This window comes from Coregonus lavaretus (assembly GCF_964263955.1).
Source record: "Coregonus lavaretus genome assembly, chromosome: 30".
Taxonomy (NCBI): domain Eukaryota; kingdom Metazoa; phylum Chordata; class Actinopteri; order Salmoniformes; family Salmonidae; genus Coregonus; species Coregonus lavaretus.
This window is the reverse complement of record NC_140017.1, coordinates 25,427,883-25,441,561: the sequence shown is the minus strand read 5'-3', so window position 1 is coordinate 25,441,561 and position 13,679 is coordinate 25,427,883. Positions and strand designations below refer to the sequence as shown.

Sequence of the window (13,679 nt, the reverse complement as noted above, 5' to 3'; positions counted from 1 at the left end):
ACATGGAATGCTAATGATACGTATTTACTCTTTTGGGCCCTAGCAGCAGCAGGCAGAGTACAGCGGGAAGGGATTGAGTTGTTCTTGTAACTAACACTAAGTATCATATTTGCTACATGCTTTGTAAACAACAGGTGTATACTAACAGTGAAATGCTCACGGGTCCTTTTCCAACAATGCAGAGTTAAAGATAAAGAAAAGTAAATAAATAAAATATGTACATATTGACACGAGGAATAAATACACAGTGAATAATGAATAAGAATAAAGAGTAAAAAATAACATGGCTATATACAGGAAGTACCAGTACCAAGTCGATGTGCAGAGGTAGGAGGTAATAACATGGCTATATACAGGGAGTACCAGTACCAAGTCGATGTGCAGAGGTAGGAGGTCATTGAGGTAGCTATGTACATACACTACTGGTCAAAAGTTTTAGAACACCTACTCATTCAAGGGTTTTTCTTTATTTTTACTATTTTCTACATTGTAGAATAATAGTGAAGACATCAAAACTATGAAATAACACATATGGAATCATGTAGTAACCAAAAAAGTGTTAAACAAATCAAAATATATTTTATATTTGAGATTCTTCAAATAGCCACCCTTTGCCTTGATGACAGCTTTGCACACTCTTGGCATTCTCTCAACCAGCTTCATGATCTCAACCAGCTTCATGAGGTAGTCACCTGGAATGCATTTCAATTAACAGGTGTGCCATCTTAAAAGTTAATTTGTGGAATTTCTTTCCTTCTTAATGCGTTTGAGCCAAACAGTTGTGTTGTGACAAGGTAGGGGGGAGGGTATACAGAAGATAGCCCTATTTGGTAAAAGACCAAGTCCATATTATGGCAAGACCAGCTCAAATAAGCAAAGAGAAACGACAGTCCATCATTACTTTAAGACATGAAGGTCAGTCAATACGGAACATTTCAAGAACTTTGAAAGTTTCTTCAAGTGCAGTCGCAAAAACCATCAAGCACTATGATGAAACTGGCTCTCATGAGGACCGCCACAGGAATGGAAGACCCAGAGTTACCTCTGCTGCAGAGGATAAGTTCATTAGAGTTACCAGCCTCAGAAATTGCAGCCCAAATAAATGCTTCACAGAGTTCAAGTCACAGACACATCTCAACATCAACTGTTCAGAGGAGACTGTGTGAATCAGGCCTTCATGGTCGAATTGCTGCAAAGAAACCACTACTAAAGGACACCAATAAGAAGAAGAGACTTGCTTGGGCCAAGAAACACGAGCAATGGACATTAGACTGGTGGAAATGTGTCCTTTGGCCTGGAGTCCAAATTTTAGATTTTTGGTTCCAACCGCCGTGTCTTTGTGAGACGCGGTGTGGGTGACCGGATGATCTCTGCATGTGTATTTCCCACCGTAAAGCATGGAGGAGGAGGTGTAATGGTGTGGGGGTGCCTTGCTGGTGACACTGTCTGTGATTTATTTAGAAGTCAAGGCACACTTAACCAGCATGGCTACCACAGCATTCTGCAGAGATATGCCATCCCATCTGGTTTGGGCTTAGTGGGACTATCATTTGTTTTTCAACAGGACAATGATCCAACACACCTCCAGGCTGTCTAAGGGCTATTTTACCAAGAAGGCGAGTGATGGAGTGCTGCATCAGATGACCTGGCCTCCACAATCTCCCGACCTCAACCAAATTGAGATGGTTTGGGATGAGTCAGACGGCAGAGTGAAGGAAAAGCAGCCAACAAGTGCTCAGCATATGTGGGAACTCCTTCAAGACTGTTGGAAAAGCATTCCAGGTGCAGCTGGTTGAGAGAATGCCAAGAGTGTACAATGTTGTCATCAAGGCAAAGGGTGGCTATTTGAAGAATCTCAAATATAAAATACATTTTGATTTGTTTAACACTTTTTGGGTTACTACATGATTCCATATGTGTTATTTCATAGTTTTGATGTCTTCACTATTATTCTACAATGTAGAAAATAGTACAAATGAATGAGTAGGTGTTCTAAAACTTTTGACCTGTAGTGTATATATAGGGATAAAGTTACTAGGCAACAGGATATACAATAGAGTAGCAGAAGGGTATGTGGTGTGTTAAATTGTGTGAGTGTGTGTGTGTGTGTGTGTGAGTGTGTTTGTGTGTGTGTGAGTGTGTTTGTGGTGTCAGTAGGCATAAGGTGCGCATGTTATGTGTGTCTGGGCATATGCAGTGTGTGTGTGTGTGTGTGTGTTTGTGTGTGTGTGTGTATGTGTGTGTTGGGGTGTCAGTGTAAGTATGTGTGAGTGTGTGGGTAGAGTTCAGTGTGTGTGCATAGAGTCAGTACAAGAGAGTTAGTGCAAAAAAGGGTCAATGCAGGTAGTCTGGGTAGCCATTTGATTAGCTATTTAGCAGTCTTGTTTAGCAGTCTTATGGCTTGGGGGTAGAAGCTGTTCAGGGTCCTGTTGGTTCCAGACTTTGTTCACTGGTACCGCTTGCCATGCGATAGCAGAGAGAACAGTCTATGGCTTGGGTGGCTGGACCCTTTGAAACTTTTTTGGATCTTCCTCTGACACCGTCCTGGATGGCAGGGAGCTCGGCCCCATTGATGTACTGGGCCGTATTAACCACAGTCTGTAGGGCTTGCGGTCGGGTGCCTTACAGTTGCCGTACCAAGCGGTGATGCAGCCAGTCAAGATGCTCTCAATGGTGCAGACCTTTTTGAGGATATGAGGGCCCATGCAAAAAATGTTTACCCTCCTGAGGGGTAAGAGGCGCATCCTTTGACAAAACTGTCTGTTGTTGTTATAAAACCCATACCTTGCTACCACCCTAAGCATCAGTTAACAATAAACAGTTTCTCAAACACAGCTCATTGCTATCTGTTTTATATTGTGTCCATAACAGTATGAAAGTGTATCACGTTTCTATACACAACAGTAGTACAACAGCTCAAAATGCAAAAGACTGAGGTAATTCTCTCAATGCTGCTTAGAGCCTACACTGAAAAGTTATTGATGGGCCTTCTGTGTCGTTGTGTGTCAAACCATCTGTGCTCATTAGGAAATAGCTTATTGTTAGAAATACAGTCAATCATAATAGGCTACATAACCTACTACAGATAATCATTGCATTTTATATCTGCCCTAAAGACCTAGGTCTGATGAATACAGTGGATAGTGGCTAGTGAGATGCCATGTAGCTTGTCCTTTTAGAGACATTTGACTAGAATTACCAAGTAAGAACAACTGGCTCACAGAGAGTGAATTTGTGCAATTTCTCAATCACCACATCCAACCACATCTTTGGCCCCTCCACCAATTTTTTTACTTGGATACTAATGATTGACAGACACATGGCCAATCAGCGTCCCAATTGTCCTGTGACGTAACAAGACCCGCATGGCCGGGATTATCCAGCAGGATATTACGCATGTGCTTCTTCCGCTACACGCCACGGACAGGGAAGTCAGCTGGTTGTATGTTTTTAATCGTAAATGTTAAAGATCAAACGGTAATTCTGATTAATAAATATTTAATCAAGTTTGGAATGAACGATATGAAATTAATATCTTGATTTTATTTCTTATCGTTCAGAGTTCTTATCTAGCAAATTATTGTTGATAAAACTACCTGTTAGTTAACGCTAGCCAGTTGTAGCTAGGTTGTGATAGTAGGAAGTACGCAAAATACACACTTACAGTTGTAGACAGCTGGTTAGCAACACGTTTAGCTAGCTAGCTGGCTTGCCACTGACTGTTTTTGTGCAACCCAATACAATTGAAAGCAACGCTGGTGTATGCAAATATATCCGCGTTGCTAAAAGTACCTAGCTAACTAGCTACCATCACTTCTCCAATGCACCTGTCCTGACCTGTTTGCAGTGTTATCCCAGCCCCACTATATTGCTGCCAATGTAATTCACAGTGTTGTGTGTACAGTACCTTATACTTTTTCTCTACTTGCAGGTATCATCATGTCCAGGGTGCCGATGGGCAAGGTGTTGCTGCGAAATGTTATTCGTCACACAGATGCCCACAACAAGGTGTGGGAGAGTTAGCTCATCTGTGTGTGTGTGGCTTTGCACTCTCCTGTGTACTCTCCTGATGATAGATGTTGTCCGTTTCAGATCCAGGAGGAGTCAGAGATGTGGAAGTTGAGGGGGATGGAGAAGGGTCCGTCCACCAGCCACAGACCGATGCCACCAGCCTCAAATTCATCCAGGTCACCTAACTGTTCCAGGATTGAAGTAGTGTAGCCTTAGGTAGACTGATACATCAGCCAGTGATGGCTAGCTAACACTAACGCTATGTACCGTCCGAGTGGCGCAGTGGTCTAAGGCACTGCATCGCAGTCCTAGCTGTGCCACTAGAGATCCTGGTTCGAATCCAGGCTCTGTCGTAGCCGGCCGCGACCGGGAGACCCATGGGGCGGCGCACAATTGGCCCAGCGTCGTCTAGGGTAGGGGAGGGAATGGCCGGCAAGGGATGTAGCTCAGTTTGTAGAGCATGGCGTTTGCAACGCCAGGGTTGTGGGTTCGATTCCCACGGGGGGTATAAAAAAAAAAATATATTAAAAATAATAATGTATGCACTAACTGTAAGTCGCTCTGGATAAGAGCGTCTGCTAAATGACTTAAATGTAATGTAAATGTACCGTCAGACTTATTTGGAGAATGTAAAACCATGTAAACACGTGCACAAGCTCGGCTAGTATGCATATGCTTCAGGTGATAGAAATCTGAACACACTGCTATCGCTTTGAAAAGTTGGTTTAATAATACTTTCCTGTGGATATAGGCTATTGTCATCAGAATTAGTTGTCTATTCCTCAGGAGTCACATGCACTGTGATCGTGTGGAGGATGGGTCTGTAGATAGACTGGGAGACGGGCTGCGGAGAAGAGAACACAGCTTCGGCCAGGACGAGAGGGAGGCACGCTACTGGACCAAGAAACTCTATGACTTCGAGGCCAATGATCCAGACAGGTGCATACCTATTCTATCTACAACTCTGTAGGAATATAGCCTCGCTGTGAAAGGTGGATCTCATTGGTACTGTGCATGTTTCCTCTACAGATGGGGACACAGCGGTTTTAAGGAGCTATACCCAGAGGAGTTTAAAAGTGACTGGTAAGACATTAACTGCATTAACATGAAATACCATGTCTCATAACAGTAGTAGCTGTAGTAAGGATCTCACTATTTGCTTCAATACAAGAAATGTTGCATTGTTATAATGCCTGATTTGTCTTTTCAGGGAAAGAGACCGTGGTGATGATCAGAATGTGCATTGCAGAAAGAAAAATACTAAGTCCAGACTTAAAACAGCCAAATCAAAACATCTGAAGAAATCCTCCAAGAAGAAGAAGAAGAAAAAAGAGGAAAAGCGAAGGAGGACAGGTGAGTCAGACGGTGAGTCCAGCAGCAAGAGTGTCAAACAGAAGAGGAAAAGCAGCAAGAGCAAACATAAGAGGAAAAAGAGTGAGAGAGAGGAGGAGAGCAGCTCAGAGGACAATGATGAGGAGAGAGGCAGAAGGAAGAAACGACAGAGGGACTCCCACAGAGACTCAGGACCAGAGTCACACAAGAAGAGGAGGAAAAACTGGAAAGCAGGAGAGGACAAATTGGAGGACAGTTCTGAGGATTGAACCTTTTTCCATTGGCAGCCAGTAACCTGTACCCTCATACTGCCCCCTTTCAGTTGCCTATCTCAAAGCTTTCACAGTTACACCCCACTTCCACTTTAGAGTCCAATGTTTCCCCCTAGATTTCTTGTGAACACGGTCATCACCATAACTAGTTGCTAGACATGTTTGTGATTTATCCAACGACAAGAAAACGGAGGAATTGGCTAAAGTACAAATACAACTTTTGAACAGACCTACTGGCAGGGGAAAGCATATCGCTCTTCCCTTTACACCTTTCTTCTGCAATACTCATGTTGTACTTTTCTTTCTGTGTACTGCTGAGCACAAACCTGTGTTCTCCTCCCCTTGGGCATTCTTCACAGCAATACCTCACCTCTTCTTCTGTTACTGGTGCTGCTCCAGCTGCAGTGCTCAGATAGTGAGCTGACACTGCACAAATATGGACTCAAGGAAAGCCATCTAATTCCACCTCATGACAAACTGACTGTAGAGCCTTGTCTCATAGTTAGTGTCCAGGCTTTACTTTAGCTGTTATATTATGGAAAATGTTCATTTTATGCATATTTCTCAACCAATTATGACAATCTCTTCTGCTTTTTTATTCAGTATTTATTTTTTAAACTTTTGTAATTTATGGTAGTCAGGATTTAATGGAATGTCAGGTGGGACAACATTGGGAAAAAAAAAGCATATTGTTGAAAAATAAAAATGTACTCTGGTTATCACACCACACGTTTAGACATGGACATATCACATGAATCTCATGTCTCGTTTTGAATACAGGATATCTACATGACTATCATTCACTATTCTTCTCAGTAGGCCTATAGCCTTTCTATTCCATGAACATTAATTTTACTCTTCATGCATCCAATTATACATGAAATATTGCTTCCAAATGCCCCTTTGGTTGAATATATCCTGGGTACCATTTACAATAGAACATTGTATTAATTACGTACGGTTTCCCTCTAGTGTTCAGGTCTACAGTACTCACTGTAGAAGCAATGTGTAAGAAAATGGAATTTCTACATAAACTTTTAATAAGAGACCTGCTGAAAAAGGTGCTCTTGTCTAAAACAGGTTTGAGTTTCATTCTAACGTAGAGAGCAGGCCACTGCTAGAAGGTATCTTTTCAATTTCATTCCTTTCTCATCACGCTGTACAAGGTTAATTATTTGGTGAAAGGGATAGGAGGCCTACAGGGTCTACTATCCTGTTATCTATGGTCTGTTGTCGCCACCTGGTGGCTTAATCAGTGTAGTACACCCTGAGGATTGAATTAGTCATGGCTTCTTTTGACTAAAACATCAGAATGAAAAATGTATTCGTGACAAAACAATATTTTTTCAGACCTGAAGTTTGTATACTTTAACAACAGCTTCCTTTGAGACCATTGAAGTCTCCCACATATGTTTGTCTCAACAGGCACACGATATATCTTAATATATATTTATTATATGATAAGATATGCCTTCTCACTGATCCATGTGCAAGCAGCTTTCAGGACATTGATGAAAGGATCCAGGATGACCATAAGAAAAGGACAGTGCACAACCGGTACATTTAACCCACACAAAATTTAATACCCTCTCTTAAGGGATAAGTGGTCCAAACCTTGTCATACTAAATAGGGGGAAGTGTGATGACACAGGTTTTTAATGTAAAAACTTGTGGCCAACACTCAAATGCTCAGTAAAAAGTCGTGACTTATGACTTACTTACATAGTTAGTACACATACACCAATGTTTTTAATATACTTCTATATGTATTTTTAGTTATCTTTTTATCTAGACCAGCCAGATACAATACCGATTAATATAATACAGTCACATCAGGAACAATACCTAGTAATATCAGAGACCAACCAGCATGGTTGTCCACAGGTTTATCAGGTCCATCCTCTATGCTAATCGGCATGTGTATAGTTCTGTAATCTTTTTATTTTTGTATAGACTGGTGTGATACTTGTCCTCGTATCGTCGTGTCTTCGTGTGCAAAAGTCCTTGAAAGAACCCAAAGGATGATCAACATACAGGATACCTGGTTGTTCACTTTACAGTGTGATGTTTTTTTTTTAAACATTAAATGGAAAACAGTCACATTTGCCCCACCCCTTGGTGTGTCATAGAAAAAAAAATACTCAAAGCATCACTCCCTACGAAACGGGGAAACCATGATAGAAAGTAAGGTTTATGACTAGTGAGCAGCATCCTCCATTCGTACATATTTTAGAATAAGGCACTGCTGCATAAAATAACGAAATGGCCGACAACTCTCTGTCTCTATGGGAGTATGAGGGGAGGCAGGATAAAAGGATACTATGTTCTTCTCCAGCAAATCTCTCTGAGAGTCTAGTCTGTGTGTGTATGCATGTAACTTTATTTGTTAGATGTGTATGCGTCAAACTGTTGGTGTGTGTGTGTGTGTGTGTGTGTGACAGAGCCAAAGAGGCCAGGCTGCATCTCTTACACTGTGCTCTCCAGCATCCATTCAGTGCTGCTGAAAGTGACTCTCCGGTTGGCCAGCGGCGAGGACTCCATGTTGAGCTGGTCGGTGGACTTGTGCCGCCTCGTCCGCGCTCTGCGGGGGTAACTGTGGCTCTGAAATATGGAGTAGTCTCCCCCATCAAAGCTGAACCTGTGCCTAGTTCGTGCCAGCTCGTTATTAAACCCCATGTTGGCCAGGGCGTTCTTCTTGTCCTTGAGCCTGGGGGCCTCCTTGGTGCCGGCGTTGGGGCCTAGGAGACACAAGGACATGGTGGAGCCCGTCAGGCTGCTGTCTGTCTGTGTGTCCTCTGACGGGGGGCCAGATCCAGAGTGCTGGGCGTCCAGGCTGGTCCTCTTCATCTTGTCCGTGGGCAGGGGGGGCAGCTCCACTTCCAGGATGGCCCTGGTGGCCGGAGGGGTGTCCCACTCCCTCTTGTCATTGTCCACCTTCAGCACCAGGGCCATGCACTCCTTGGCTGCCACTGGTAGGGCTTCTCTCTGGTGGCTGTCCTCAGCAGGCTGCTTGGAGGTGGAGCGCTGGAGTCTGTGCTGGCTGCCGTTGGTCTGGGAGTGCATGCTGGAGCTGACCTTGGCCTTGCTGTCCTCTGGGCTGCTGTGGGCCTTGTAGCAGATCATGAGGATGATGATAAACACCAGTACTGAGGCCACAATGATGCCGCCAATGATAATTATCATGGTGCCACCCAGAAACTGGCTGTGGATGAAGCGGCACTGGCTGACCTCGCTGGCTGTGTGGAACTGGACGCAGCCCACCACGCGCGTGGCCGTCAGAGAGGTGATGCCGTCGTCGTACACCGCCAGGACACACAGGTCGTACTCCCGGCCCGCCGCCAGGTCGTTGATCAGGAAGGTCTTACTGGTGGACGGGATCATTCTGCAGAAAAAAGGAAGGAATACACAGGAGTGGTGAAGGTTAGCCTTGCCAGGGCAGTATTGACTGCCCCCCTCAATTACCACCAATATACTGTATGGAACAAAACAGTGTCAGACAGTGTCACACTGCATTCTTATTAACGACATGCACATAAGTGTTAACCTGACACAGAGGTGTATGATAAACACAGAAAAGAGACAGCCATGTCAACTTAGTTCAGCTCCAGTGAGGCTTTAAATATCACCCTCATATTAGGGGCCCAAGTAAAGACATCAGTGCTGACACTTGACTTCTAGACAGGGTGACAGTGAGAAATGACTCCCCCAGCATTTTATGTATGCTATGATGGCAAAGGTTAAACAGCAAGGTGACAAACAAGGTACCTACACTCACACTCACACTCACACTCACACTCACACTCACACTCACACTCACACTCACACTCACACTCACACTCTACAGGGAAGGACAATGCAGGCTTCTGGCCAAATGCCCATGGTGCGAAGACAAGTGTGATGTTGTGTGAAATAAAACACATCGTCTTTGAACATGAAGGAGAAAAACATTGTCTTTAGGCCAACATCTGTGTTAATATAATTAGAAGCATGATAATATTCCCCTCAAGGAACACTGATGGTTCTCACTTGTAGGTAATAATGTATCACCTAAAGACAAAACACTCAGGTCGCTGTTTAAACATACGGGAGAACATTATACAGGAGAATAGCGAATTAAATCAGAAGCGATAAAAATAGCAAAGTCAACCAACAACAACAGCTCTAAACTTGGACTTATGACACCTTGAGAAAAGTTCAGGATACGGTCTTAATTCCTGCCCTGCTAGTGCAGTGGTCCACATTGGGTCAAATAGGCCTACGTACTCTCAACTCAATAGGGGCATTTGAATGAGTAATGCAAAATGGCAGCGTTAGCACATACATAGCTCATTTAAGATGGACTGAAATGAATGATTTAATTCTGTGTATCAACTCCGTAACCCTGGCATTAGAGTGCACACTTTGCATTAGTCAGTTCTACAATATTCCTCATCATGAATTTATGTTCAAGATAAGGAAATGGGACCTACACCAATTGAAACATAGAACTCAATAACTGTATATAGCTATTATGTTAATAAATTCTACAGCAATTCACAATTCGGATTGGCCAATAGGTACAATAGCTTTCTGCAATTCACGTTTGGCTATAGGCTATATGCAAAGACTTTGGTTTAAAATTCCCATTCTGGTATTAATACAATATTTATTTGTCAAATTATCAGCTATACATGTGACATTACTATAATAATCTCTGTATTGACAATATAAAGTTTGTTTGACCCATTGTGCTTTTACTCATCAATGCGATGCAATCAAACCTATCATTACTCTATGGTTGACTACTTAATTGGTGCTAAATAGCAGCTCATCACCTTGTATGTGTTTAGTGAAACGGAGTAGACATGAGTCATTCATCAATGTGGAATAAATTACATGTTGTAATATCTATCATATTAAACAGGGATCCTCTAATGTTCAACTGATAGTTCTTCAAAATGGGAGAAGCCTCCAACTGCAGCAGATAGCAGACATGTTCATGTCCCAGAATGGGACTCACGGGTGTCCTAGGCACAATGATGTCCTATTGGGATTATGGTAAGGAATGGGGTTATCGTTGGATTGGGGTTAAGGACTGGGACGTGATAGTGCCTGCTGAAGCTGGATAATATTGAGAGAAAAGGTTATATTTACTCTCTAAAGGCCAAGTCATAAGTCTTAAATCGTGTAATCTTTGTTTTCCCACAGGCCTAGAGCTAACAACTGGAAATGGAAAATCATACTCAGCATGTTTATCTATTAAAACCAACATATGGTCAGTTTATACACTCTTTTATCCCTAAACCATAATAAAATTGTGCGCTTACTTACATTTAGTGACATAGTTAATGATACAGCACCTATGCAGCTCTGGGAGCTATGGATCTATTATAATGGACTGTCATGCCATTCAGCAGATGGGCATTCCAGATGGCTCAGACCGTCTCCAGAGCTGGCTCAGACCTTCTCCCCCCTAACCGCCTCCCCCACCCCAGCCCCATCCCCACCCCCTTTTTTGTTGTTGAATTTACTGTCCTTGTCTATAACCGTTCTGTACTTTGTCATTTATTTGTATGTTTTATGTGGACCCCAGGAAGAGTAGCTGCTGCATGTGCAGTAGCTAATGGGGATCCTAATAAACTAAACGAAACCCCATTTCCACCAGCTCCAGTCCTCCAGCCCCAGCGCTCCCATTCCTCCAGCCCCAGCCCCCACATGGCTTACCTGTAAACCAGTGTGTCGTCTGCAGTGCTGTTGTACTGGATCTGGTACATCCTGATGCCTGGGATGTGGCGCTCAGAGGGCCAACGAATCACAGCCGAGGAGGAGGTCAGCTCGGCCACCACCACCCTCTTGTCCTGGTGTTTGTCATGGCCCTTGGTGTCGTTGCCTGACTTGGAGGAGGTGGTGATGTCAGAGAGGCCCCGATCGGCCTCGCGCATGTGGTGCAATGTGTTGTTGACGAACAAGGGCAGAGGGATCATGTTGATCTCCACGACAGCTGTGGCGATGCCTGCAGCATTGGAGGCCACACAGTTGAAGGCACCGCTGTCCTTCAGGGTGGTGATGAGGATGTCCAAGGTACCGTTGTCATACAGGATGGTGCGGGAGTTGTTGTGCACCAGCTTGCCGTCGGGGAAGCGCCAGTGGATGGCCGGGTCCGGGTCTCCCATGGCCTTGCACTTGAGGGTGACCCCCTGGCCCTCCATGACGTAGGGCTTGGTGGATAGGTGTTTGGTGATGAGCGGGGGCTCGCAGATGAACTCCTCCTCCTGGATGGACCAGAAGTACTTGTCCATGAGGTGATCCGGGGAGGCGCAGGTCTCCAGGTCGTCCTCCCGGGTCAGTCTGCGGAGCCACAGCAGCTCACAGTTACAGTGGAGAGGGTTCCCCCCAAAGCTCACCGCCAGGGAGGACGGGTTGGAGCCCTTGGCATCTGACAGCACCTGGGCGTGCTGAAACAGGCTGTCCGGAGGTAGCTTCTGCAGCCGGTTGGAGGTCATATCCAGACGAACCAGCTTGGTGAGGAGCGTGAAAGTCCCAGCTCCGATGTGATCGATCAGGTTGTGATCAAGGGTGAGGGTGTTGATGTGGCTCATCCTGCCTATCTCCTCCCAGGGCAGGGTCCTCAGGTTGTTGTTGGACAGATCCAGGTCCTCGATGGTTGACACAAACTCATCAAATGAGGTTGGGGCCACGTGGTGAATCTGGTTGTTCCCCAGTATGAGGTGGCGGAGGTTGACCAGGCCTTTGAAGTGGTCGCTCTTGATGACACTGAGGCGGTTGCCGTCCATGTGGAGGGCTCGTAAAGAGCGCAGGCCCAGGAAGGCGTGGGGCGTAATCTGGCTGATGGTGTTACGGGACAGGGTGAGGTGGACCAGGCTGGTCATGTTGAAAAAGTCTTTCCTGCGGATGATGGTGATGAAGTTGTCTGTGAGACGCAGCTCCACAGTCTTGCGGTCGATGGTTGGGGGCACAAACAGCAGACCGGTCTTAGCGCAGAGCAGAGTCAGAGTGGGGGAGAGGTGCTGGCAGATGCAGCGGCCGGGGCAGTTGTAGCCCTTCACCAGCACCGCACACAGCAGTCCACACAGCAGCACACACACAACCAGACGATCCATGGTCTGTCTGTCTATCAGCTTCCAGATCCTGGAACAGATAAAGATGGAGATAGAGAGAGAAATGGCAGAGATATGTTAAAATAAGTATATCTGGGGGGTTTAAAATCATACCATTTATAATGAGCATACACAAATGGAGTCATCAACCAAGATGATTGAAACTGCCAGTAGGGTACCGATCACCAGAGAGACATGTCAGAGGTTGTTTTTAGTGTGGTGAGATGATAGACGACTGAACTGTACTCCCCCAGCTTTGGCATTATTCCAGAAAAAAAAGAGAATGGTCCAGCAAAACAAACTGGCTAATATGTCAATCCCATCCAAATTTGAATAATTGCTGTGTCGTTTTCACATGGAGCAAATAATTTTATTTTTTCGGTACTATTTACCCCTTTTTCTCCCCAATTGGTAGTTACAGTCTTGTCCCATTGCTGCAACTCCCGTACGGACTCGGGAGAGGCGAAGGGCAAGAGCCATGTGTCCCCCGAAACACGACCCTGCCAAGCCGTACTGCTTCTTGACACACTGCTTGCTTAACCCAGAAGCCAGCCGCACCAATGTGTTGGAGGAAACACCATACAGCTGGCGACCGAAGTCAGCGTGCATGCGCCCGGCCCGCCACAAGGAGTCGCTAGAGCGCGATGGGACAAGGACATCCCAGCCAGCCAAACCCTCCCCTAACCCAGAAGATGCTGGGCCAATTGTGCGCCGCCTCATGGGTCTCCCAGTCGCGGCCATCTATGACACAGCCCGGGATCGAACCCGGATCTTTAGTGACGCCTCTAGCACTGCGATGCAGTGCCTTAGACTGCTGCGTCACTCGAGAGGCCTACATGTAGCTAATGTCATATAATTCCCTGTCATACCGTATGGTTTGTCTGTTTTTCTAGCTCTGAACTTCACAACAGTGTAGGGAATTAAGGGGAGAAGGGGTACTTCAAGATTTATATGACCTTTTCATGCT

General features: G+C 45.0%; 2 protein-coding genes across 2 annotated transcripts; one reads left to right on the top strand and one right to left on the bottom strand.

Annotated features, from left to right (window-relative positions):
- The first annotated feature begins 3,384 nt into the window (after positions 1-3,384).
- Positions 3,385-6,365, top strand: LOC311105490 (uncharacterized protein). Its single transcript, XM_084147660.1, has 6 exons — positions 3,385-3,477; positions 3,932-4,008; positions 4,093-4,187; positions 4,798-4,950; positions 5,041-5,094; positions 5,222-6,365. Exons 2-6 carry the CDS (start codon positions 3,940-3,942, stop codon positions 5,610-5,612), a joined length of 762 nt encoding a protein of 253 aa, XP_084003786.1. The 5' UTR covers positions 3,385-3,477; positions 3,932-3,939; the 3' UTR covers positions 5,613-6,365.
- Positions 6,366-8,081: 1,716 nt separating this feature from the next.
- Positions 8,082-12,715, bottom strand: LOC311105483 (leucine-rich repeat and fibronectin type III domain-containing protein 1-like; the record flags this gene model as incomplete). The annotated part of the gene is made up of 2 exons (XM_084147649.1): positions 8,082-8,997; positions 11,319-12,715. The coding sequence occupies 2 exons, from the start codon at positions 12,713-12,715 to the stop codon at positions 8,082-8,084; spliced, it is 2,313 nt and encodes a 770-aa protein (XP_084003775.1).
- Between the last annotated feature and the right edge of the window lie 964 nt (positions 12,716-13,679).

What these genes read in the sequence shown, in the direction of transcription:
- LOC311105490 (XM_084147660.1), top strand. Translation starts at nt 3,940, where the DNA reads ATGTCCAGGGTGCCGATGGGCAAGGTGTTGCTGCGAAATGTTATTCGT. An exon ending in ACACAGATGCCCACAACAAG is followed by an intron (nt 4,009 to 4,092) that starts GTGTGGGAGAGT and finishes TGTCCGTTTCAG; the next exon opens with ATCCAGGAGGAGTCAGAGAT. An exon ending in CCAGCCTCAAATTCATCCAG is followed by an intron (nt 4,188 to 4,797) that starts GTCACCTAACTG and finishes TCTATTCCTCAG; the next exon opens with GAGTCACATGCACTGTGATC.